We start from the raw sequence: 25,805 nt of genomic DNA on the forward strand, positions 1-25,805 counted from the left end.
GAAAATTATAATTAAAAATTCAACAACTGAAATACATCCAGAACTCCGCTGACAATAATCCCGTTGAACCCAATCGTGGCATTTAGTCGAAATCTTGGTAGTAGTCCCAGTTCTTGTTTTGTAATGACCAAACTCACAAAACTGCTTCTCCTAAGTTTACGACCACTGATTTGACAACCTTAAAAAAGGTCGAATGTTTATGAAATTTGTCAAGTGGGTTTTGGTGACATTAAAATCAATGTCTACAAATTTACATTTTTTTACGATTCAAAAGATCAAAAAGAAATATCGATTTTCGCGACTTTTTTGGAGTAGAAGAAATAGATCCGAAAAATCGGAAATCGCAGAGAAAAGGTTGATCTTTTAAATACCGATCCAAGATCGCCCAATCCTATTCACTATCACTAATTTCACATCTTCGAAAGCTCTCCAAATGTTGACATTATGTTAATTAAATTTGTCAGGTGGTGAGAAAATCGATGTACACTGAAAAAAAGAAACTCTAAGGTCGAAAAGATCGAAAGAAAAAGATCGATCTCCACGTTTTTTTCGGGTACAATGAATCGACTTAAAAAATCGGAGATCGAAATGGAAAAGATCGATCTTCTGAAAATCGAACCAAGATCGCCCAATCCTAATGTACATAATCGGAACTGAATGGGGAATTCTTTCATGTGCTTCGAAGTACCAAAATCTGTGAGTTGTCGACACTTTGAGAAATTCAATGTCAGAAAATGGGTGAAATGAAAATTTTCCATTTGTTGTTTGAACTTGAGTTTGTCTTCGAGTGAAAAAAAAAGAAAAAAGAAAAGATGCTTCGAGATTTTGGAACAATTCGAAGAATTTTCAACTTGAATTCCTAATTTCGCTCATATGATTTTTTTTTCAATATCAGGCTGCAGGCCGCATGAACTGCGTTGGAGGGCCGCTGGTTGGCCACCACTGGTCTATTGTATCTTGAAATTTATATAGAAGTGGTCAAGTAAGGTTCAGTGCTAGGTGTTCTAAGTGATCAACTAACATGAAATAAAATTTTCATTCAAATTTTACCAACTTCAAGCTGCTTTCCGGCCTACTGAACTGGTAGAGATTAATTTGACTCCCTAAATCACCATATCACCGCCCGATGTCGACACTGTACATCCATACCTCGCTTTACGGCCTAGATCTTCTTCTTCTTCAATGGCACTAACGTTCCTAGAGGAACTTCGCCGTCTCAACGTAGTATTACTTGCGTCATTTTTATTAGTACTTAGTTGAGATTTCTATGCCAAATAACACGCCTTGAATGCATTCTGAGTGGCAAGCTCTAGAATACGCGTGATCACAGTGTGCAAGTCGGAGGAAATTTCTTTGACGAAAAATTCCCCCGACCAGAACGGGAATCGAACCCGAACACCCGGCATAGATACGTTTCACGAAACGTTTCACGAAACTAGGCCGCAAAGTGAAAAGCCGTGTAAAGAATCAGTTGTATATCGACGTCGAAAATAGTTTTTTTTGGCGAAACATTTTAGACCGTAAATCGAAAACATGCCTTAATTGAAGAGGGCCGTTATAGCGAAATGCCGTATAAAGAGCGGCCGCATAGCGAGGTATGGGTGTATATACGACATCGCGCATCTTGATATGTCAAATTCCTAATGTGATATAATATGGCCTCAATAACGATCTAACATGATTTACTGTTGAACGATTTTGAACAGCATGTATAATAATTTTTCGCAGTAATACATTGATTCAATTTATACGTTCATGCGACTCACAAACTGCGTCAGCCTGATACGCATATATGATTTCATATAGATCGGTTTTACGACTTTATGTCTCATAAAACCGATGCTTGTTACACCGAATTGAGACATAATTTGTAGTGATAAATAAAATCGAGGTTTTCACAGTTTATACTATTTTATATGTACACAATCTATTCTCTGATTGACATTATAAATGCTTTTGATTCCATCTCACTTTATTTGCGCCCTAGAATATGCCAAGTTATGCGATTGAATGTTAACTGGGTATGATTTCGTTCAGTTCGATTTTACGATAGCGTATATCATGAAACCGATGCTTGTTATACTAAATTACGACTTAATCAGTAGTGATAAATAAAATCAAGGTTTTTTGCATTTTATGCAAAATTGTCATCTCGATCTAAGATGGTCACCATATCGTTTCAGAGAACTCCCCCTTTTACTGATAGGAATATCATTCCACGAAGGCGACACAGTACAAGTATGCACCGAAGAAGATGAAAATTAATAATCATTTCGGTGGGCGGACAGACGAAACGAAACGAACGGTCTATTATGAGGCATCCAAATAAAGCGCCCAATTGAAACGACTCAGCCGGAAAAAGTTTGTCTTTATTTATAGTTGTTGTTTTTCTTCCTCGGATCTTCCTATCGCTGCTCTATGTTTTCGTCGTTTTCCCCTCCCGACGACAATAACATTCTCTTCTCAAATCTACTACGACTGTTGGTTCTTATATCGCTCTGTTTTGCGACGAATTTTTTTTTTCTTCCTCATTGTTCGTTGTTTGCACTATTATCCTCAATGCGGCGTCGGCGGCGCGGAGATTGGGTTTTAGAAAGTGAACTAGTGACTCATCGCGGTTCAACGATTTCGTTTGTTGAATGATACAGTGCCCATGTGTGAAGGGACCGAATTATTGACGTCAATGACACATACTCTAATGTACCGTGGGAGATTCAGTGTTCAATTTGTCTGAAAATAGGAAGGAAATCAACAACAAAAATATATGCGTCGATTGATCACAACGGCGGGAAATATCCATCATATATCATCGAATGACAGCAATTAACCATAAGGTGCGCGTGATCAGGGAAAATAACTATACGATTAGATTACGCGATACGAAAGAAAAGTGCAATAATCAAAATCGTTGATAATCATCGATTGTCTGTTAATTTTTTGCAAAGCTTATTTCTTTTCTGTCCGAATGTGTATTTCCGTATAATACTGAATAGCGGTAATAGCGGTGATACAGAATTGACGAATTGCACTTTTACGATGAAAGTTGTATGACTGGTGAGACCTCCCAAACTTTCCATAAATTCGGCGCCCTTTCAAGCCCTTGCTCTGCATCATCCAGAGAAATATCTATTCACCATCACCATTAGTTAACAGAATATAAAAAAATATGTGGGCAAGCGAATGGAGAGGTAAATGATTCGACGAGATGTTTAAGTGCCGAATATGTTGTAAATACCATTGGAGAGTGCTGCCATTAAATTCGTTTTCCATTTCGTGCGCTGGTTCCCTTCTTGATTTGTATTTCAAGTTCTCTCTATCAGCATATCGACCAATTAAGTGAATGGATGCAATCTCTCTTATACAGAGTAGAAGTACATATCCGGCGGGAGAGTATAGTTTTTCATTTTATGAAATGCACCCACTTCCAACTTCCGGACGAGACAGTTTTTTTTTTTTTTTTTTTTTTTTTTACTGTATTATAGTGACTTTCAACTCATTTGGCTGGTTCGTCACTTTTACTTCCATTTTTGGAAGAATGTCGGGAGTGAGAATTGAACTCGTGACCTTTAGCGTGAGAGGCATGGATGTTACCACTACGCCAGATCGACGAGACAGTTTTTTCTCCCAGTGCCCATTTTCACCCCTATCATCCCGCTGCACCTGGATTCCGTATAATTACTAGCTTCGTTATCTTGTTTTTTTTTCGCAGGGAAAATGAACTCGGCTCGAAGCTCATCGTCCAGATGGACGGGAAGAAAACCCGTCTGCTCAAACCAAAACCCGGTGCTGCGGGCGGTGGAGCGGCAGGAGCCCGGGGCGATCTGCTGGTACGCGGCGGACCGGAGCCATTCAATGATTTCACATTCGACCACTCGTACTGGTCGGTGAACGAAGCCGACACCCATTTCACCCCCCAGGAGAAGGTCTTCGAGGATCTCGGCACGGAGATTGTGGACTGTGCGTTTCAAGGTGGGTCATAAAATCGTCTCAGCTTTGCAATCCATTAGTAGCAGCAGTAGCAATAGTGGAGCTACTGATTCATCCACGCTTCTCCGTTCACAATGGCCGTTTTTTCTCCTTCGTTCACATGCAATTTGGGGGTGTATTTATATATTATTAAACGAAGCTATTTGGTTATTCCAACGAGGCTAGTAATTGGCGGTGGCATGCATCTGTGTCGGTGGGCTTCCGTGGTCATTATACGCTTCCTCCAAGAGTTGATCATATGATGATGATGATGATCACAACGTGAACTCGAACAATGCAGGTCATTTTGGAGCGTTTCCCATTCGTTGGTGCTATTATTATGTTCGTTATTAGATGATGGCATGCCTCAAAGTAAGGCCTTTGAGCGTGGGGAATGAATTAGGTAGTGTGAAGAATCGGAACGCTGGTGTGATATACTGGTGTACTCGGTAGAAGATCAAGGACGACGCGTATGGCTCAAAAGCACTGGATGTAAATTAATAGCATTTTCAAAACATCTTCAGAGATTTTACATTTTTGAAAAAAAAACAATTTATTGCTCACTTCAAGGAAATTGATTTGTTCAATGTTATAAAATCATATAGAAACGATTAGAAAGTCCTATACCTTTTGTGATTGTGCTCGTCAGAAAAATATAAAATTGCATTGAAACGCCAATTAGTGAGAAAATTTTCAAATATTTTTTTTTCAGTTGGAAATTACATAAAAAACCAAACTAAATTTAAAAAATCCTTAAATCAGAAAATCCAGAAAAAGAAAATTACAAAATCTAAAGTCAAATTCCAGGAAATTAAAAAAAATATAAAAAACAAAACCAAAAAATACAATAAAAACAATAAAGGGTTCTCAAATGGGGATCAACACTAGGGTAGGAGCCTACCTGTTGGTCTCAAATGTTCCTATCTCACGCCTCCACGAAGATCATATGACGACATTTTTAGATCGGGCGTGAACTGGAAACACACACCTGGTCTTGGCTCCGAGAACGGGTGTCGAAAGTGGCTAAGTGAGGGGGTGCGAGCGAGTCAGAGCGCTATATCTCTCCCGGGGAAGGCCTCCCGGGTCATGGAGGCCTTGCCAACCCGCTGTCTCCCGGGCAAAGGAGATACACCCAGAAAATGGAGCTACGTTCACGAAGAATACTCAGAATGCGATCGCCCGAGGAGGGTCCCCGAACTGGAGCTGGTCCTGGAACGGGCGTAAGAGCGAGCGGCCAGCGGCTGGAGGGCGATGTGCAAGAGCGGGCCACCAGCCGGGTTCAACCCGAAGAGCTACCGCCACACGGAAACAGCAGCCATCGACATCACCAACGAAACGCTGCGCCTACGAGGCGTGTTGCGACTGTCAGACGACAGTCGTCCACACTTGTGGGTACTACTAGGCGACGGATCATGTGGACACATGAAATGAATGAATTCGTGATCCGCGCCTATTACATCTGCACTGCTTTGGAGACGGACATGAGCGGTCGCCCTCGAATACTCGCAATGTTCGAGGAAGCGTATCCAGAGTTCGTCGGGAGGCTTGACCAAAACGCGATGAACGCGAGGCGTAGAGCGATTGTACGCAACAATATGCTCTCCCAAACGCAAGTCGACGAGATCAAGCAGCAGGTGCAGAGAGAACTAAGCTCCAGAACAAGCAGAGCAAGCGATGTGTCGAGACGAAGTTCAGTACGGCTGAGCAATTCATTCGCGAGTGGGGCACGCGAATCAGCACCAGTGGAGGCCACAGTACAACAACCCCCTGAGCCGGAAGATCCACAGCCAGATCAACAACTACTACGCGATCTGGTCTTCCATTACGACGAGGCGATCTCACAGTTCCGCGACACGGACCCTTTGTCGCGCCCCAGGATCCCGAAGTTGCAGCATTCCCGCAGGCTGACAAGTGCAGTAAAGCTCATGAACGAGCACGTTCTTCCGCTGCACTTGGTTGATGCTGAGAACATGGAGGAGCTGCAACTGAAAGTTTACTGTGCTGCTGTGGCGACCGCCAAAAGTTTAGGATACCGTATTAGGCCAAGAGGCGGACTGCTCCAACATCTCCGTGAAAGGCGTGAGCCTCCATGGCGAAGGAGATTGGAGCAACGGATCCTAAACAAGCGCGCCGCAATTGGAAGACTGATGGCGTACAAAAGAGGCAGCAGATCGGCGAAATTATGTCGCCAAGTTGCTGTGATCGTGCGGCCTACTGAACTTCGCCAGCTGGGAGCTCACCAGCTGACGGAAAAACTCGACACACTGGTACAGCAATTGAGCGTCCTTACAAAACGGCTGAAACGTTACTCTGACTCTGCAAAGCGCCAGGAACAAAATCGGATGTTCAGAGATAACGAGAAAGCGTTCTACGACCACATTAGCGACGAGAAGCCCGACTACCGCGAAGGTTTGCCAGATATTAGCGATGTGACGAACTTCTGGGCTGGTATTTGGGAGACCCCAGTAGAACATCGCGACGGGCAAATGTGGTTAAGACGGGAGGAGGAGAGTTGTGGTGAAATTGGAGAGATGCCAGCTATCATCGTCGGAGAGAACGATGTCCGCGAAGCCTCGCGGTACCTGAGGAACTGGGCAGCACCGGGCCCCGATGGTGTCCAGAACTTTTGGCACAAGAAGCTGACCGTCGCACATCCAAAGATAGCTGAGTGCTTCAACAAGGTGCTACGTGACCCACACAACCTTCCTGAATTCGCCACCCGTGGCGTCACCTTCCTCCTCCCGAAAGACAGCAACACATTGAACCCATCAAAGTACAGACCGATAACGTGCCTATCGAGTCTGTACAAAATACTGAGCAGCATAATTACCGCCAAAGTTTCTGCTCACTGCGAACAGCATCACATCATCGCAGAAGAGCAGAAAGGATGCAGGAAAAATACGCATGGCTGCAAAGACCAGGCCATCATCGACGCAGCCATAGTCGGCCAGGCGGTATATAACCAGCGGAACCTAAGTATGGCCTACATCGATTACAGGAAGGCTTATGACTCCATACCTCACTCGTTTCTCGTCCGGGTATTGGAGCTCTACAAAATTGATCCCGTCGTCGTTAGGTTCCTGCAGCATGCGATGAGGCAGTGGAGTACGTCTCTGCACCTCAGTGATGGGGAAAATGTGTTGCAGTCTAGAACGCTGCAGATAAAGAGGGGGATATTCCAAGGCGACTCTTTCAGCCCGCTTTGGTTTTGTCTGGCACTGAACCCCCTCAGTAGGACGCTCAATAGAAACGGTCATGGCTATAAAATAAGGTATGGCGACGGCGCCCACGAAGAAGTGACCCATACCTTTTACATGGACGATCTCAAGGTCTACGCTGATTCACGTCAGCGTCTAGGTGTAGCTATCCGGGTTGTCGAAGACATAAGCAGGGACATCTGTATGGAGTTCGGCCTCGACAAGTGTCGCTGTGTCCACCTGCTGAAAGGACAACTTACCGAATCCGGAGGCTACGAGGTCTATGACGGCGAGTTTATAAGAGACATGGTTCGTGGCGAATCCTATAAATATCTTGGATTCCAACAGCTCACCGGGATTCGCCACTCCGACATCAAGACGGAGCTGCGAGACAAGTTCTTGAGTCGAGTGAACTGTGTCCTGAGGACTTTCCTCAACGCGGGGAACAAGGTACGCGCGATCAACACATTCGCGGTTCCCCTGCTGACCTTCAGTTTTGGTGTAGTCAAATGGAGCAAAACTAACCTAGAGGACCTTGAGAGGAGGATGAGGAAAGCATTCAAAGAGGCCGGAATGCACCATCCTCAATCGGCACTGGAGAGAGTTTCACTACCACGCAAAGAAGGGGGACTTGGAATCGTCGACATTTCTGCACTGTGTGTTGCCCAGGTACGACAACTGCGCGAGTACTTCGCAGAACGCGCCAACCAAAACGCGCTATACCGGGCTGTCTGCGCCGCCGACAGAGGATACAGCGCTCTGCACTTGGCGCAAGCGGAGTACCAACTCAACTGCAATCTGCAGACAGTGGAGGAGAAGATTGCAGCTTGGAAGCAGAAGGCAGTGCATGGTGCCCACCCCCATCAACTGGACCGGCCACACGTCGACAAGGCCGCATCTAATCTGTGGCTAACGCGTGGTGAACTCTCTTCAGTAGTAGAAGCCGACATGATAGCCATCCAGGACAGGATAATGCCGACGAGAAACTGCAGGCGGTACGTCTGGCATCAAGACGTTGATGACATTTGCCGGATGTGCCATCAACCAGGTGAAAACATAGAGCACATTATGGGAGGCTGTCCCGTTTTGGCCAACGCAGCCTACACCGAGCGCCACAACAACGTGGCCCGTATTGTTCATCGACAACTGGCGCTCCAATGTGCTCTACTGGAAGACAACGTACCAAACTACCGGTACCTGCCTGCACCTGTCCTGGAAAATGACCGTTTCAAGCTGTACTGGGATCGCACTGTTCTGACCGACCTCTCGATCCACCACAACCGCCCAGATATAATGGTTTACGACAAGAGCGACCGCAAAGTCACCATCATCGATGTCGCTATTCCACTGAACCAGAATCTGGAGGAGACCCACGGTCGCAAAATCTGCAAGTACCGACCATTGGCCGTGGAGCTCAAGGAACTGTGGGGGCTAAGGGAGGTCCCAAGAATTGTTCCAGTCGTTCTCTCTGGAACTGGAATTATCCCGAAGACACTTCTGGAAGCGCTAAAGGTGTTGAACATCGAGAAGGAATTGGCCGGCATCCAAAAGTCGGTCATCCTTAGCACCTGCGCGATTGTCCGACAATTCCTCGGTCAGGACTAAAACAGCACGAGCATGCAGATACGTGCATTCCGCAGAGCCTAGTCCCCCTTTGGCATTCAGAAGCCCGGGGGCAGGTGAAAATTCTGGCTAGGTTCGCCTAGTTAAGAAGTGAGATAAGTCTGCCAAAAAAAAAAAAATAAAAATACAATAAAAACAAAAAAAAAACAAATAGCTAAGAATAGGAAAATTTTGAAGCATTAAAGTCTTGGAATCAAAATATTTATGATACTACAAATTAGCAAATAAAAAAAATCACAATTTAAATATATAATGTGAAAAATGTCGTCAAACTGAGAAAATTGTGAACATGAAAAGATTTCCCTCGAAAAAAAGAGAAACAATAATTACTTTTATATTTTTGGTAAAATTTAAAAAAAATTAACCTTGTCAAGCTTAAAATCAATTTCATATTTGAGAGAAAAAAGAAAAATCTGAATAATCATAAATAATTTAGAAAAAAAACAATAATTCCAGCATAAGCAAATTGATAAATTTAAATGAAAAATCGAAACGAAATTTAAAATTTCTTGAATAAACAATATTGAACAAAAAAAAGATTTAATTCTTTTATTTTTCTTCAAAATCAAAACTCTCATACTAATCCAAAACTTTAAAAAAATGGATACCTAAAAACAGAAAAAAATAGAAAAAATACACATATGTGTTGCATATCCGAATAATCAATAGAATCTAAATTAATAATCAGGATAACAAGAAATCTGAAAAATGGCAATCCTGAAAATCATGAAATTCTAATATTTTGAACTAACGGATTGTTGAGATTGAAAAAAATATGAGGTAACATCTTTGAAAATCTATGAATTTGATAATTGAAAGAATAATTATAAAAAAATGTGCCAGAAAAGGCGGAAACTTAATTTCTGATAATGATTAAAAAAAAAAGTTTTAATTTATGTTTAATTTATTTTCATAATCAAAAATGAAAATCACTAAATATTGAAACATTCGAAAATTCTAAATTTGGAAAAAAAAAAAGCTATGAACTATGACATAATATTTTAAAAAATTGTGAGATTTTTCATAAAATATTCGTAAAACAGAATATATGGAAAATTGAAAAATAGGAAAAAAAATCAGAAAATTCTAAAAAACAAATATCTGAATTAAGAATCGTACCAGTACTGAAACTCAGAATAACCGGAAAGAATCAAAAGTCTCAATGTCAAAAAATCAGAATCTGTGGATCTGAAAAGCTGAAAAATTAGAGATCAAGATATCATAATAATTGAATAATCATGAAAGAGAAGTAAACTTCAAAATATTAAAATCGTAAAAAGTAAAAATTGGAACTTTTGAAGATATTTAAATTTATTTATACAAATTTTGAATTAAAAAAAAAATAAAAGAAAAGAAGTTAATGAAAATTGCAATTAAAAAAAATGAAATCCAGAAACACAAAATGAACATTTCATTATATAATAAAAATAATGTTCCCAAAAAATTACAGAATTCGTTTAAGATAATAATTCAAGTAAAACCAAACGAAAATTTTAATTATTTTTTATTTCAAAGGTCAAACATTGAAATTGTTTTGAAATAAAAATAAAAAAAAACTAAAAATGAAATTTTTAATTGGAATTAAGACAGTATTGGAATTAAGACTAGAAAACAAAATGACTTTTTTTTTATCTTAATATTTCTGATGTTTACGAATTCAAGAATACACTCTAGAAAAGACTTTTCGAAAATCCCATTATTTACCGAATTGTAGCCATTTTAGTGATGCGGTATCTAAGCTGGTATGACCATAACAATTAACTTCAAACTCGTTTTTCGTGAAACTAGTTTTTTTCAAACAGACGTACACGTTATCTCAAGTTCTACTGGACCGATTTATACCGATTTATGTTTATATGAATACATTCTGTATGCATCTCTCTATCGCATGAACCAATAAAAAATCATGATTTTTAAATTTACAATTTTAAAAAAAATCGGGAAACATGCAAAAACACGTTTTATGTTGTTGACTTGGTTCATGCGATAGCGATATCTTTACTATTTCAGAATCTGTTCGATTTTTTTCAGATGATCAGATGGGCTGGAATCGTGTACGCCATGGCACAACTTTTATTTAAACATTCTTACTTTGTCAGTATAGTTACATAACTAATTATGAACAATTTTTTCCGTTTAATTTTTGTTTTATTGTGAAACGATAGACACACAAGTAATTATATAATAGATGGTAAAAATAATATCGAAAAAATGACGAAATTCGTGCCTCTACACTAGCATACCCCCTTCAAGAAATTAACCCCTTGCGGTCGGAATTAATTTTCCTTGATAGAGATCCTCTTATCTTTCCATGCTGATAATATTTTGTTTATATCGAGTTCCTATCACATCGTAGAATAAAGTATATAGGATGATTCCTCGCTGTGGTGACTGAGAGCAGATAAACGTCCGAAAAGGGTCAAGAATACCAAAATTCTAACATAGAGAATTGATATATATTTTTATTTAATATGATTGATATTTATTATACATTCTTGTCTTGGATGGCACTAACGTTCCCAGTGGAACTTTTGTCTTCTCAGCGTGATGTTACTTGTGTCATTTTTTATTAATAGTACTTAGTTGAGATTTCTATGCAGAATAATACGCCGTGAATGTGTTCTAGAGTGGAAAATTTCATATCAAATAGTAATTCAAGCAAAACTGAAAGTGGTTTGATTTATTTTTCTTCAATTTATTGTTTCAAAAATTCGTCATTTAAAATTTTAAACCTCATAAGATGAACATCAAAAAATAAAACAAAAATAAGTATTGAAAATCTGTAAAATTAACAATTGAAAGTTAGACTATAAAAAAACATGAGCTCTGAAAAATAAATCAAATTTTTTCTCCAGATAATAATTTCCGTTTTGTTTTTATTTTTTGAATAATCAAAAAGTTTGAAATGAAAAATTGAAAAATTTGAAAATGAGAAAAAAATGATTTAAAAAAAATGTGATGAAAATTCAAAAAAATGCATGTTCTTTTTAAATTAAAAAATTTTTAAAATTGAAAAAAATACAGATTGAATAAATATAGAGAACGGAAATTTTGAACATTCATAGATTTGATAATTGAAAAATGTATTTTCATATAATAAAATCATTTGAATGTCTTAAGAAAATCCAGAAATTCTCTTTCAGATAATAAAAAAAATCCAGAAATTTGAAAATTCAAATAAAAAAAATCAAAAATCTAAAAATTAAGAGATTAGAAAATCAAAAATATTCAAAAGCCCAAGTTTTTTTTTATTTTAAATTACATAATAATTATGATATTTCAAGCTATAAATATTATTTGTATAAATTTGAAAGTAAATAACATATAAAAGTTTAAATAAAATTAAAATAAAATGAAAAGATAAAAACAATTGAACAAACTAAAAAAATAAGTTTAAAATTTAGAAAATATGAAATCCTACATTTAATTAAAAAAAAATTTAAAAAAAATACAAATAGAAAATATTTCAATATAAAAACCGAATTGCAAATTGAATCGCAAATTGAAAAATAAAAAAAAAATTCAAATTTCTAAATGTTTAATGATGTTCTAAATGTTTAATGATGATTCTATTTGAGAATTTAAATAGAACATTCACATCGACTCGAGCAAAACGAAGTTTAAGATCGCAATATAGTTCCGCGAATTGTTTCAAAAAGAATCGATCACTACTTTTTTTTTATTGACTGGTAATAATAACTCTGAACAACTAATCGTAACTGTTGTTATGTGTTTTTAGTTTGGAATTGCAAAAGAAACAGATCTGAAAAAATCAGAAGTATAATTTCTCATATAAATTTAAATAAAACAAAAATGAAAGAATGAATATATGAATGGAAAAAAAAAATTAAAATTACGGTTCTAATATTTTGCGATAAGCTACAAAACAACCAATTTCCACGAAAATCTGAGAACCACTTTAGCATTTTGGCATGGAATTACTGTATATATCGAATTGTAAATTAAGATAATAGAAAATATTAATAATCAAAAGCCTTAACGTTCAAAATATCTTATCATAATTTGGGAATCTAGAACCAGTAAAAATTGAGGTCTGAAAATCTAAAAAAGTTAAAAAAATCAAAAATAAAAGGGAATGTGAAATGCATGTTTATTATTTATCTTAAAAATTCAAAACTTCTACAAACCGGAAAAAATGAAAAAAAAAACGCCAATAGTTATTTGTTATTAAAAAAATTAATGAAAAAAACTACCGCAATTGGTTGAAATAGAAATTTAGTTATAAAATGGAAAGAGAATAATTGAAGAAAATTAAAAAAATACATGGAATTTAATAATATTGATATTTTGTATTCGAAAATTAATAATAGACTCATCATAGACTAGAATAGAATTGAAAAATCAAATATTATAAATCCGAATTTGAGTGAATCGAATTAAAACTAGAAATATAGATTAGGAGAAATCTGAAGAAAGAAATGAAAAAGTAATCTGAAAATTAGAAAAATTCAAGACTGCGAATCATGTGAGAGCGCAATATTAACAATATTTAAATCTAAAAATCTTATAGCTTAAAAAATTATGAAAGCTATTAAAGGTATTAGGTCTCAAAAAGAGTTCTAGAATCAGAAAATACTGAAACCTGAAAAAAAAAATTTCAAATGGAAAAAAAATTTAAAGTGGCTTACATAGAAATTTGATTTTTTTTAGAAAATCAAGAAAATCTAAAAATAAAAAATATCTAACTTCCAGAATATTGAATTAATATATTTCAAAATTTTAATATCATGAATAACTGAATTCTGAATCAAATCAAGATTGCAAAAAATCTAGAGAAGCAAAGAAAAAAATCAAATGTTTTTTAAATGTTTCTAATACTGAAACAATTTTCTAGCTAAAACTGAAGTAAGAATAATAATCTGCAATTTTACTCACCATTAAAAAATAAAAAATCTATAATCCGAAGGAAAACAAAAGATCGAAAATAGTTTGAAAAAAAAATCCAGAATTCTGAATCCTTAAAAAAAATGAAATCTAAATATCTGAAAATACCAAAAAATAAAAAGGATTAAAGAAATGAAAAACAATAGAATAATTTGAAAAACTTAAGGTGAAGGTGGAAGGAAGTCACAATGGCGCTATTTCTTTCATCGCCCTCCCGCACCCCTCGCCCGATATGCAAAAAAATTCAATAATTTTGCGAAACAGTGTTTAGAAAATGATCGTTTTCGCACACTTTCCATCAAGAAATATCAACCAAACTCTAGTCGATTACTCACAAGATATTAAACTTTCATCTACTGTCGCAATGTATAATGGAAAGCGTCGGAAAACTCGAGCTAGTGCTCTGAAAGTTAAATTTTCAATTTGGTGAAATCATCGTTATTTTTTCGACACTGATGTCAGAAAACATCATCGAAACAGCTATAAAACCACTCAATAAAATATTATTCCTGAGTCATAGCGTTTCATGTCAAGAAAATCAATAAAATAAAATTGTGTTGGTATCAATATAATTATTATTTTTACATTTAATGGGTCTATAATGCAGAGTGGGGGGTCTCCGTAGCCACATTGGTTGCGCGTTCGCTTAGTAAGCGATCGATCGTGAGTTCAAAACTCAGGGCCCTCATTGACCATCTTTGTGTTGTTACAGAATAGCTACGTCCACGCAACAATCATCAGCGATGGAGATCGATCCACGGTCGAAATAAGATCGATTCATCCATACAACTGCTCTGCTCTGCCAGATACATCGGGCTATTGTTCTATAAATAACTCAACAATGATCAAACAACTGTCTCCGCTGTCCGGTGGTCCAACTGGATAATGGAAGAACAGAAAGAATACCCTTACGCCTACATGGCTACTGTGTGTATGTACCATATGTAATGGTATAGAAGGAATACTGGCGAATGGTAACTGTGTAATGTGCTAATTATAGATATGATAACCATGTGACATGTACACGATTAAAATTCGGCTCTGTTACAGCTAAAAATGCTAATGAGCCTCAAATAAATAAATGGGATAAAAAAAAAATGCAGAGTGCTTCGGTGGTCGAGTGGTTAGCATGCCACATTATAATATCGGGAGTTCGGGTTCAATTCCCGTTCTGGCGGGGGGGGATTTTTCGTCAAAGAAATTTCTTCTGACTTGTACTGTGGTCACGCGTATTCTTGAGCTTGCCACTCAGAATACATTCAAGACGTGTTATTGGGAAAAGAAATCTCAACTAAGTACTACTACTAATAAAATTGACGCAAGTAATAGCTATTGTGAGAAGGCAAAAGTTCCACTGGGAACGTTAGTGCCATCCAAGAAGAAGGGTCTATAATGTAGGTTCTAGCAACTTCAACATTGGTTAAGAAAATTGTATTGCAGGGTTCGGAACACTGCCACGGATGTCTCTGCTGTCAAAAATAGTAAACGGAAAAGTATTACATTCAATCAAAATGCCTCGACCAACGAAGTGAAGGGTTAAAGCTCTCCAATGTGAATATGTGAAAAAAAAAATACGACCAACGAAGGAAAATATTATGGAATTTTCAACTGTAATCAACTGTTAGATGATGGTCTGCTTTGGTCTCCTCGAACACCTTGGTTTTTTTAATTTATTGATTACAATGAGTTTAAATTTGTGACTTCCCGTGGTGTTGCTACAAGGTAAGATCACATTATAGGTGGAAATACACTTCCAAAAGAGTCCCAACTCGCATGTGTTATAAATTTGCTCATGTTACGCTCGCGTATAATCAGAATTTTACTTCATATGCAAACCTTCTATTTTTTATATTTGCAACTGCTCATCGGAACACACCGTTCATACATTTTACTTCAGTATTGAATTGTTATTTTATTTTCAAATGTGTCAGTGAAGCGCCACACAGTCTGATAAGTGTATTGATCTATTTACGTAACAAAATCAAACCAAATGGTGTACATTGCTCTTCTCTCATATATACTATTACCCCATGAAAACACGTGATTTCAGCTATAGTATTACAATGTTTTCGTTCCACATTCACCTTAAGATTCTCTAAAGTTACCGAAATTTGTTTAGTAAATGAAAAAAAAAATATTTCGTTGAATATGGATGTCTTCTCCCTTTTCGTGTACGAGATATCTTCGATATCCATCGTATGACAGCTTAAGATAACTTGACCGTAAGCGTTTTTTTAGAATTTTTTGTGACGATAAAAAGATAAAAAGTTATATTGAAGATAACTTGTCGTAATAGAATTCTTTCGTAACTAAGCTTTCCCTCAGCTTCAACTTGTCTTCTACCTAAACTTGCAATTTGCCATTTGCGCCAGCTGTCTTCTACCTCTGTAGAGTTTTGATGTTGATTTTAATTCGACAATATTTTTTGAAATAAGGTAGCCGCCATTTCTTTTTTCGGGTCTTCGATAGAATTTGAATGGGGCTTGAATTTCGTCGATGACTTTGACTGTTAGTTCCACTTGACGTTCTTCATGAAATTTCCCGAAATCCAGAGAGCGAAACAGCTCAAAAAGCCTATTTTTTCCATCAACTTAAGGAAAATTAAGCTGGAAATTGGAAATGATTGCATTGCAATTGGAACGTGACCTGCGTTGCAGGACCTCGCTATCAGTTAAGTTGTTAATGACAAACCCCAAGTGTGCTCTCATATAAAGCCTCGCCACAAGCATTCAAAGCGTCAATTTCCCTTCATTACGCAATATCGACACACTAGAACGATGATCACGTTTACTTCGATAGTTTTTCGACTGCTTTATTTGTGTACGTGCTTTGTTCAGTTTAAAAAAAAAAAATGTTACCATCACACAAAATTATCGTTTGTGTTTTCCTGTCTATTCACCGCAGGTTACAATGCATGCGTGTTCGCGTACGGCCAAACCGGAAGTGGCAAAACATTCACCATGATGGGCACTGCGGAAGCTCAAGGTTTGATCCCACGCATATGCCGGTCACTGTTCGGCCGGATGAAGCTCGGCCAGGACGATGGGGTCGGCTACAAGACACAGTGCTCATACCTGGAAATCTACAACGAACGAGTGAAGGACTTGCTCGGTCCGGCAAGCGCCGGTCACGGGCTGAGGGTACGCGAGCATCGGGCACTGGGACCGTATGTGGAGAATCTGTCCCAGCACCCGGTGTCGGACTACTCGGAAATACAGAACTGTATGGTCCAGGGGAACATCCAACGGACAACGGCCAGTACCAATATGAACGACACGAGCAGTCGGAGTCATGCGATCTTTACGATTACATTCGTCCAGGCGAGATACTTGAACGATATGCCGAGTGAAACGGTTTCTAAGATTCATCTGGTCGATTTGGCTGGTAGTGAAAGAGCGAATGCAACCGGAGCTACCGGGCAGCGATTGAAGGAGGGCGCACATATCAATAAATCTCTCGTTACCTTGGGAAGTGTTATATCTGCCCTGGCGGAACAAACAAATCCCACCCACAACAAGCGTGTTCTTTACATACCTTATCGAGATTCCATCCTCACCTGGCTGCTCAAGGACAGTTTAGGCGGAAACAGCAAGACCATTATGATCGCAGCAATTTCCCCCGCCGATGTCAATTACAGTGAAACGCTAAGTACACTTCGGTACGCCAACCGAGCCAAGAACATCATCAACAAGCCGACGATCAATGAGGATCCGAACGTGAAACTTATCCGGGAGCTTCGCGAGGAAATCTACAAGCTGAAGATGATGCTCTCGAGCGATGCACCTCTGGAGGAACCCTCGCTCAAAGTGTTGGAAGATTTGCACAAAAAGGAAGCCCAAGAGAAGGTGCTCACGGAGGAGTGGACGGAGAAGTGGCGCGAGGCGCAATCTATTCTGCGCGAGCAGAAATCACTTGGTCTGAGAAAGTCTGGCGTTGGAGTTGTGCTGGACTCAGAGATACCCCATTTGATTGGTATCCATGATGATATCAGCACGGGGGTTACCCTGTACAGCTTGAAGGATGTGAGTTGGATTCGATGTTATTCCAAATGTAAACATTCACATTTGATCTCTTTCAGGGTGAAACTACAATCGGTACCGAGGAGGCATCCTGCCCACAGGATATCGTCCTACACGGCATTGGGATCCATCCGGAGCATTGCCGAATTGTGGTGGATAACGGCAACGCCACTATCTATCCTAATCCGTCGGCAACATGCTTGCTCAATGCGAACCTCATCGAAGCCCCAATGGCAATCAGTCAGGGCGATATTCTTCTGTTGGGGCGGACAAATATGTTCCGTTACAACAATCCTGCCGAGGCGGCAAAGATGCGTTTGGACAGTAATCACGCCCAGCGCTCGTCACGATTAGATCTGTCGCGGCTCTCGCTGATAGCCGCTTCGCGGGAGAATCTCTGTAGCAGTTTTATGAGCGATGATGATAACATAGGCTCTCCGCAGAATCCCCTTCGTTTTCGACAGTATACCCCCAGCAAGGAGGACACTGAGCTGCAGGACGAACATCGTAAAATTCTGCAAACAATCGAGAATGCGCTGAAGCAACTGAATCTCGAGCGGGGTCGAATGCACGAACAGTTTAAGAATAAAATCAAATTGTGTCGCGAGGAGTTAGAGCGGTTGGAGAGTACAAAGCGTGATAAACTTATGATTTTGGATTGCCGTATCGATGAGCTGATGGCCCAGCGCGAGATGATACTCTGGGAAAAGAGTAACGAAAAGACACAGGTAAGAGGGAAATAAAACAACTCTTATCCTACGTACCGCTGCTTACCTCATAAATGGTGGAGCTTTATTGCTTCTTCGATAATTGGATTTTCGAAGCTGCATTTCTATGTCAGCGTAACATTCACTTGTTGTTTTTTTTATTTTCATTTGTTCCCTTGGTTCTCTTGTAGCAGTTTGCTTCCATTGTTTACCCTTGGTTGTGTTTTCTCATTTTCATTACCTTTTTTTCTTTTCTTCGGCCCCGCACACACGAAAAAAAACCTTTTACCCCGTTTCATCAAAAGGTGGACATTTTAGTTAGACAGCTATCGGCACTGCAAACGCAGCTAGACACGAAGAAGCGTGATTTCTACGAATACGTCGCTAAAGAGCTTCAGGAGCTACAGGATTGTGGCAAGCTGGACGAGGTAGTGATGCTTGGTACCTTTTATTTTATTTTTTTTTTGTTGATTGCTTTCGTTTTCCAATTTTATTTAGTCAGCATTTCAGTTGGTTAATGCTCACTTCAGTTAGTTATCGCGCAATGTTGTTTCTAATGTGTTATTTTATTTCATAAAAATCGCCCGCAGATCAGTGTCGAATTGATACAGAACACACCCCACTCGGAGGACTACTCGGAAGTGCTGCTCACAATCTCCACATCGTTGGACAACTATTCCGCACAATACATCCGGGAGTACATCAGGAAAAATGTGAGTGGGTGGAAACACTGTTCGAATCGAACATTGATCATAGACGTTGTTAATTATTTTAGCGCGAGGAAATTAGCAAGTACGAGGGTGAGTTACGCGAAAAGGAATCATTGCTGGAGGAAAGTAATCGAAAGATTGCCGAGCTGGATCAGAAAATAGAGGAGCTGGGACTCCAGAATCAGGAGCTTCTCCGACAACGCAATCAGCTCGAAATGGAGGACATCCAGAGGAAGAAACAATCGTGAGTATCAATATCGGGTTTGTGTAACGCGACGCTGCTTGTTCAGAAAGAGGAAGAATGATTAATTCGAAGCATCCTGCACTTGCAATTACAGTTTTCGTTAATTTGCAGACAATTTACGACAATTCAATTATCAATCAAAATTCCGATGTATTCTGAATAAGGTTCTGAAAAATAGCAATATACAACGTTTTTCTTCGGAATATGATTCCACAACATTTGCCGTATGTGATTCATTGTTGTTATGATAAAGAATTGTTTTTGCAAGCAATATTCAAACGCACTAGTTGTCGTCGTATGATATTACCAACTCATACTTTACATAATCTTAACATGTTGAGCCGACGTTGAGCTTTTTGGTAGGAAAGCGCTAACTGACTGGGACTCACAGTTACAAAATAAAAAAATCAAAATATATACGGATTGTTTTCGGATATTTAACAAAATGTGACTACTTTGTAGTCGAATTTTTGACTATTTTCTATTTATACAATAGATATTTTTAGGAGCTGGGATCGACACTGGTATTGTCCAAACGTTCGTTCTTGATGCGGGCGGAATAGAAAGCACAACAAGAAAAAATCGGGGCTCAAAGTGTTAATAATACCACCAAATGCAGAGCGTGATATTCTCACAATTTTTATTTCGATTTATTTATTTTATTCCTTTACCCGTGTCTAACTGTCCTTCCGATTCTCATAATATATCTATTTCTAATCTCCAATAATTATTCGCCGCAAAAATATCTTTCTTGTCTTTGAAGCTGACTTTGATAAATGCTTCATTACTTATGGAATCGGATTATTACTTTCCCATTGCATGAAACAGTTCTACAAACGTCTTTAATCTCATTAAGCTTATTGTCTTGTTTGTGACGAGAACCTTGGTTTTGTGGTCCCAACTGCCAATCCCTCGCCAAATCAAAAACTTCATGGCAAATTTATTAGCGGAAACTTGCTTAAATTTGCTGGGAATATCTTCTCTGGCAGTAATTTGATAGGCCTGGGAGCTGTCCAAAATCAATCTTCACGTACGTTTCGTCATCCATCAGCATGTATCCCTTGTTCTGTTCTGTTCTTTGTTTTTAAGAGGCTATAAACTTTGCAGCTCATTCGCCTCTAATGCATCTCTTATAGTTCGTTAAAACCTTGTGGTACAATTTTCAAGGGCGTTATTTGGCCACTAGCCTTTGCCTCGGCGTCCTGTTTGGTTGCTTGCAGGCGCGAATCATTAGCCTCCACTGGTGCCATAGTACAACAACCTCCTGAGCCGGAACAACAACTACTACACGATCTGGTCTTCCACTATGACGAGGCGATCTCACAGTTTCGCAGACACTGACCCTTTATCGTACCCCAAGATCCCGAAGTTGCAGCATTCCCGCAGGCTGACAAGTGAGATCCCAGCACAACATCGCTACGGGTAAATGTGTTTAAGACGGGTGGAGGAGAGTTGTGGTGAAATTGGAGAGATCCCAGCTATCATCGTCGGAGAGAACGATGTCCGCGAAGCTTTGCCGTACCTGAGGAACTGGGCAGCACTGGGCTCCGACGGTGTTCAGAACTTCTGGCACAAGAAGCTGACCGTCTGAGATAACGTGACCCATACAACCTTCCTGAATTCGCCACCCGTGGCATCATCATCCTCCTCCGGAAAGACAGCATCACATTGAACCCACCAGAGTACAGACCGATAACGTGCCTATCGAGTCTGGAGTCTGTACAAAATACTGACCATTATCATTACCGCCAAAGTTTCTGCCTACTGGGAACAACATCACATCATCGCAGACGAGCAGAAAGAATGCAGGAAAAATACGCATAGCTGCGAAAACCAGGCCATCATCGACGCAGCCATAGTCGTCCAGGCGGTATATAACCAGCGGAACCTAAGTATGGCCTATATAGACTACAGGAAGGCTTATGACTCCATGCCACACTCGTCCGGATATTGGAGATCTATAAAATAGACCCCGCCGTCGTTAGGTTCTCGCAGCATGCGATGAGGCAGTGGAGTACGTCTCTACACCTTACTGATGGGGAAAATGTGTTGCAGTCTAGAACGCTGCAGATAAAGAGGGGTATATTCCAAGGTGACTCTTTCAGCCCGCTTTGGTTTTGTCTGGCACTGAATCCCCTCAGTAAGACGCTCAATAGAAACGGCGCCCACGAAGAAGTGCCCCATACCTTCTACTTGGACGATCTCAAGGTCTACGCTGATTCTGGGTTGTCGAAGAAATAAGCAGGGACATCTGCATGTAGTTCGGCCTCAACAAGTGCCGCTGGGTTCATCTTCTGAAAGACAACTTACCGAATCCGGAGGCTACGAGGTTTATGACGGCGAGTTGATAAGAGAAAAAGTTCGTGGCGAATCCTATAAATATCTTGGATTCGGACAGCTCACCGGGGTTCGCCACTCTGACATCAAGACGGAGCTGCGAGACAAGTTCTTGAGTCGAGTGAACTGTGTCCTGAAGACTTTCATCAACGCGAGGAACAAGGTAGGCGCGATCAACACATTCGCGGTTACCCTGCTGACCTTCAATTTTGGAGTAGTCAAGTGGAGCAAAACGGACCTAGAAAGCCTTGATGAGGGAAGCATTCAAAGAGGCCGGAATGCACCATCCTCAATCGGCACTGGAGAGAGTACCACTACCACGCAAAGAAGGAGGATTGGGAATCGTCGACATATCTGCACTATGTGTTGCCCAGGTACGACAACTGCACGAGTCCCGAAAACACTTCTGGAAGCGCAAAAGGTATTGAATATGGAGAAGGAATTGCCGGCATCCAAAAGTCGGTAATTCTCAGCACCTGCGCCTTTGTCCAACAATTCCTAGGTCAGGGCTGAAACAGCACGAGCATGCAGATATGTGCATTCCGCAGAGTCTAATCCCCCTTTGGCATTCAGAAGCCCGGGGCACGTGAATATTCTGGCTAGGTTCGCCTAGTTAAAAAATGAGATAAGTCTGCCAAATAATCATCACAGAAAGTCACAGAACGCTAAACTTTACTATTGATCTGTAGTGGAGACGATCTAGCGTAGTGGTAACATCCATACCTCTCACACTAATGGTCACGAGTTCAATTCTCACTCCCGACATACTTCCAAAAATGGAAGTAGGAAGTGACGAACCAGCCAAAAGTGTTGAAAGTCACTATAATACAGAAAAAAAGCTATTGATCTGATATTACCAGTAATATACTGTGCGGCAATCATTTTTGTACTTTTTCCCCTATATAATCGCTGGGTAACAAACGCTAGCTTTTCTGTCTTTCAGCATGACGCTCAACTTATCCAAATCTGGTCAAAATAACACCGATAACACAGAGCACCCTTCGGTTCAACACGTCGACGGGGGAGCTGATGAGGACAGCACGGCAACCGTTCTGGAAACCTGTGATACGTTCCACACGGCCACCTCGGACTGTTCGTTTGTGTCCGCACTGAACACACCCGCTATCGAAGCGCTCAATCAGTTGATCCCTACACCGAGCTCGACGGAGGGCACCGAATCGGGGGCGGATCGCGAATCGGATTACGAGGAAGCTGCGCACGGGCAGGGGATGAGCGACAGCGGGGTTAGCTTCGAGACGAACAAGGTCGGTGAGAACAATGCGAAGCTCACCGGTGGGAAGTTGTTGTTTCAGTCGGATGATCATTGCCTGCTGCTGACTGGATCTACGCCCAACTCGAAGTACAACAATAAAACGTTGATTGTGAAGGGGAATAACATCGAGATAAGCCGGGGTCCACCGTCCAGATCCGCTGGTGGGGATGGTAAAAGACGGGGATCTAGTGATGAATCGGATGAAAATTCGGACCATGGAAGGGGTGGGAGCGGACCTTTGCGAAGTCAACTGGTTAGGTTGAATGGGGGTAACAAAACCAGCGTGCGAACGGAGATTTACGACATTCGTCACGGGATTCATCCACTACGGGCTAGCAGTCGATCTGGGGACGATGACGATGAGGACGATGAACGACATTCGCACACTTCGTCCATCGATAATAATTCGATGACCTCCTCCACGGCGAATCTTATCCTGTACGAGATGAACGTGCTGAGAGAAAGTATTGCGACGAAAAAGGCCGAGATCATGAAGATTCTCGAAACCAATGAAGACAAATCGCAGCTGGATAGCAAAATTAGTGAGCTGCAGGAGCTACAAAAGAGGATAATGCAGCTGGAGATCAAAGTACAGGACGTGGAAAAAAATTGCCAATCGGATGGCGAGGGTGGAATCGATTCCATCCGGGATTTGCCGGGAAGCTTCACGGATAGCGACGACAGTCGGATCAATTCCTGCATCTATCAGGACTATTTGAGGCATCGGAATCAAGAGAACATCTACGCGCCGAGTTTGACCCGTTCGTTGCCTTCAATCGAGGGCTCATATCGTGAGTTATATTTGATGATATTTTGGTGATAATTCAAGTAACGACGACACACACTTTTTCATTGCGCAGGTTCGGAACATTTGATCAATATTCCTACGTACATCATTCGGGGGGCCGGCAAGCAGACCCACTACGAGTACGAGGTGAAAATAAATTTGCCCGACGAGAGATGGGCCTTGCTGAGGAGGTACAGCCGTTTCCGGGAGTTGCACCTTCAGATGAAGAAGCTGTATGGCGACAAGGTAAGTGAGACTGCTTGAATCCGGTCAGCGACATCTTATTTCAATCTTCGTCATCCGCACCTTAGGTTTCATCCATTCCCTTCCCCCGGCGGGAGCTGTTCGCTTCGAACACGGAAACGGTGGCGAAGAGCCGACGGCGTCAGCTTGAAACGTACCTCCGCCGGTTGCTTGTGGTCTGTTCCAAAATACCGCACAGTCCTATCTACGAGGGTGAAGGGCGGCCCGGACTAACCAAAGCATCCCTGATCGAGCTGCACTCGGCCTTCTTTAAGAAGGGTCTTTTCGAAACGGGAAAGCATGGGACGGGTTAGTGAGAAAAAGGGAAACAGTTCCAAGATATCGGTAAGTTCGATTTCAGTGTTGGTTCCTGAAACGTGCTCGCAACTCCGAGGCGCCGGAGATCGGTAAGGCTGATTTTATTTTATTTTGCAATAAGCAACAGAATTTACATTTTGCAACCACAGTGTTTGATTTTATTTATTTCATCAACCAAAACAAAGTTATAATTACGATTGGTACAAAGCAGTGAAAGAGGAAAGGAGTCAGGAATTATGACGACAATAACACGGGATGAGTACCGTCTTTGCAAATCTATTTGCGCAAAATGATACATTTTAGGGGTGAAGAAATAAGCAGTAGTAGCAATCTCTTGTTCAGCTGGACAGAGATGATGCAACAGTTTCCACTTTCCATAATTAATAGTAGCTTGATCCAGTTTTGGGACCGAATCAAAACCGCGATTCCAAGAATACTTACAACTCAGTTAGACTGAACACAGTAGAAGCTTAGAGAGGTAATGAAATGATTTCTTGAAACACTTTGTAATAACAGATTATATTTATAGACGAAGATTAAAATTTTCATATATACATTTTTTTTCGTTGGAGTGCTTTAATTAAGTCATCCTCCTAACATCGATCCCTACATTGAGCCTTATAATATGAATAGTTTTTGTCATAATTTTTGGAGGTTTCCTTTTTCAAAAACAAAAAAAAAACAACCAACTGTGATTTATCATCCCCTTTATGATGAGAGAACGACATCAAAACATAAAAACAACAAAAGATTCATGTAAAAGTGTAGGTTAGTTTAAAATTGTAGTCTGACGGACATTAATACAGTTATCTTTGTTAATCGGTGAGATAGAAAAATAATATATAGAGAGAATTGGAAAAACCGAGCTTTTTGTCAGACTCTAGGTGATTCTGATGTTTGCGTTTGTAAGTAGATTCTAAGTGTTAATAAGCAAAACCGGTTCAATAATAGCCAGCGAAAAGGTACTAAACAGTGTAGATCAGTGTATGTATCGTTGTCTGGGTTGTCTAGCTAGAGACGAGCAACCAAAACGGGACAATAGCGCAACTTGATGTTGAAAACATATTATTCCAGTTCGAGACAAAAGAATCGGAAATACAAATACACAACTGAAATATTTCACATTGCTGGAAGCGTATCGATCTGACTAAATAAATAGTGCGATAATAAAGGAGCAAAAGAATGAATAACATATAGTGGCACCTTTCTCCTGTGAGCCTAAGACATTCCGAACAACCTTGAGATTTTAGCATAGTTTATCAGGTTTTTTAAAAAACAGGGAAGCACCACAGGTAGAATAATAATCAGGGAGCAGCTCGGCTTCACTTCGGATTTGTGAGATACCTCAAAAATGTTTGAAAAATATCGCTTGTGTCGCCTTAATACAAACGCCTTCAACGATGAACGGTTTTTAGTTGTTGAAAATCGATATTGTTCGGATTTTTTTTAATTTGACAATGATCTTCAGTCGTTTCG

General features: G+C 40.1%; 1 protein-coding gene across 2 annotated transcripts in view; it reads left to right on the top strand.

Annotated features, from left to right (window-relative positions):
• The window catches only part of LOC129769266 (kinesin-like protein Klp98A), a 58,719-nt gene extending 33,207 nt beyond the window's left edge, over positions 1-25,512 (top strand). The window contains exons 2-10 of one of the 2 annotated variants that reach the window (XM_055771395.1): positions 3,710-3,969; positions 16,596-17,713; positions 17,770-18,438; positions 18,723-18,845; positions 19,008-19,130; positions 19,193-19,371; positions 22,652-23,772; positions 23,842-24,014; positions 24,080-25,512. In XM_055771395.1, the coding sequence (XP_055627370.1) occupies positions 3,710-3,969; positions 16,596-17,713; positions 17,770-18,438; positions 18,723-18,845; positions 19,008-19,130; positions 19,193-19,371; positions 22,652-23,772; positions 23,842-24,014; positions 24,080-24,325 (4,012 nt within the window). In that variant the 3' untranslated portion in view covers positions 24,326-25,512. The remainder of the gene's footprint in view (positions 1-3,709; positions 3,970-16,595; positions 17,714-17,769; positions 18,439-18,722; positions 18,846-19,007; positions 19,131-19,192; positions 19,372-22,651; positions 23,773-23,841; positions 24,015-24,079) is intronic. The other variant, XM_055771403.1, reaches the window with a different exon arrangement.
• The last annotated feature ends 293 nt before the right edge of the window (positions 25,513-25,805 follow it).

This window comes from Toxorhynchites rutilus, chromosome 1 (assembly GCF_029784135.1).
Source record: "Toxorhynchites rutilus septentrionalis strain SRP chromosome 1, ASM2978413v1, whole genome shotgun sequence".
In the NCBI taxonomy this organism is placed as follows: Eukaryota; Metazoa; Arthropoda; class Insecta; order Diptera; family Culicidae; genus Toxorhynchites; species Toxorhynchites rutilus.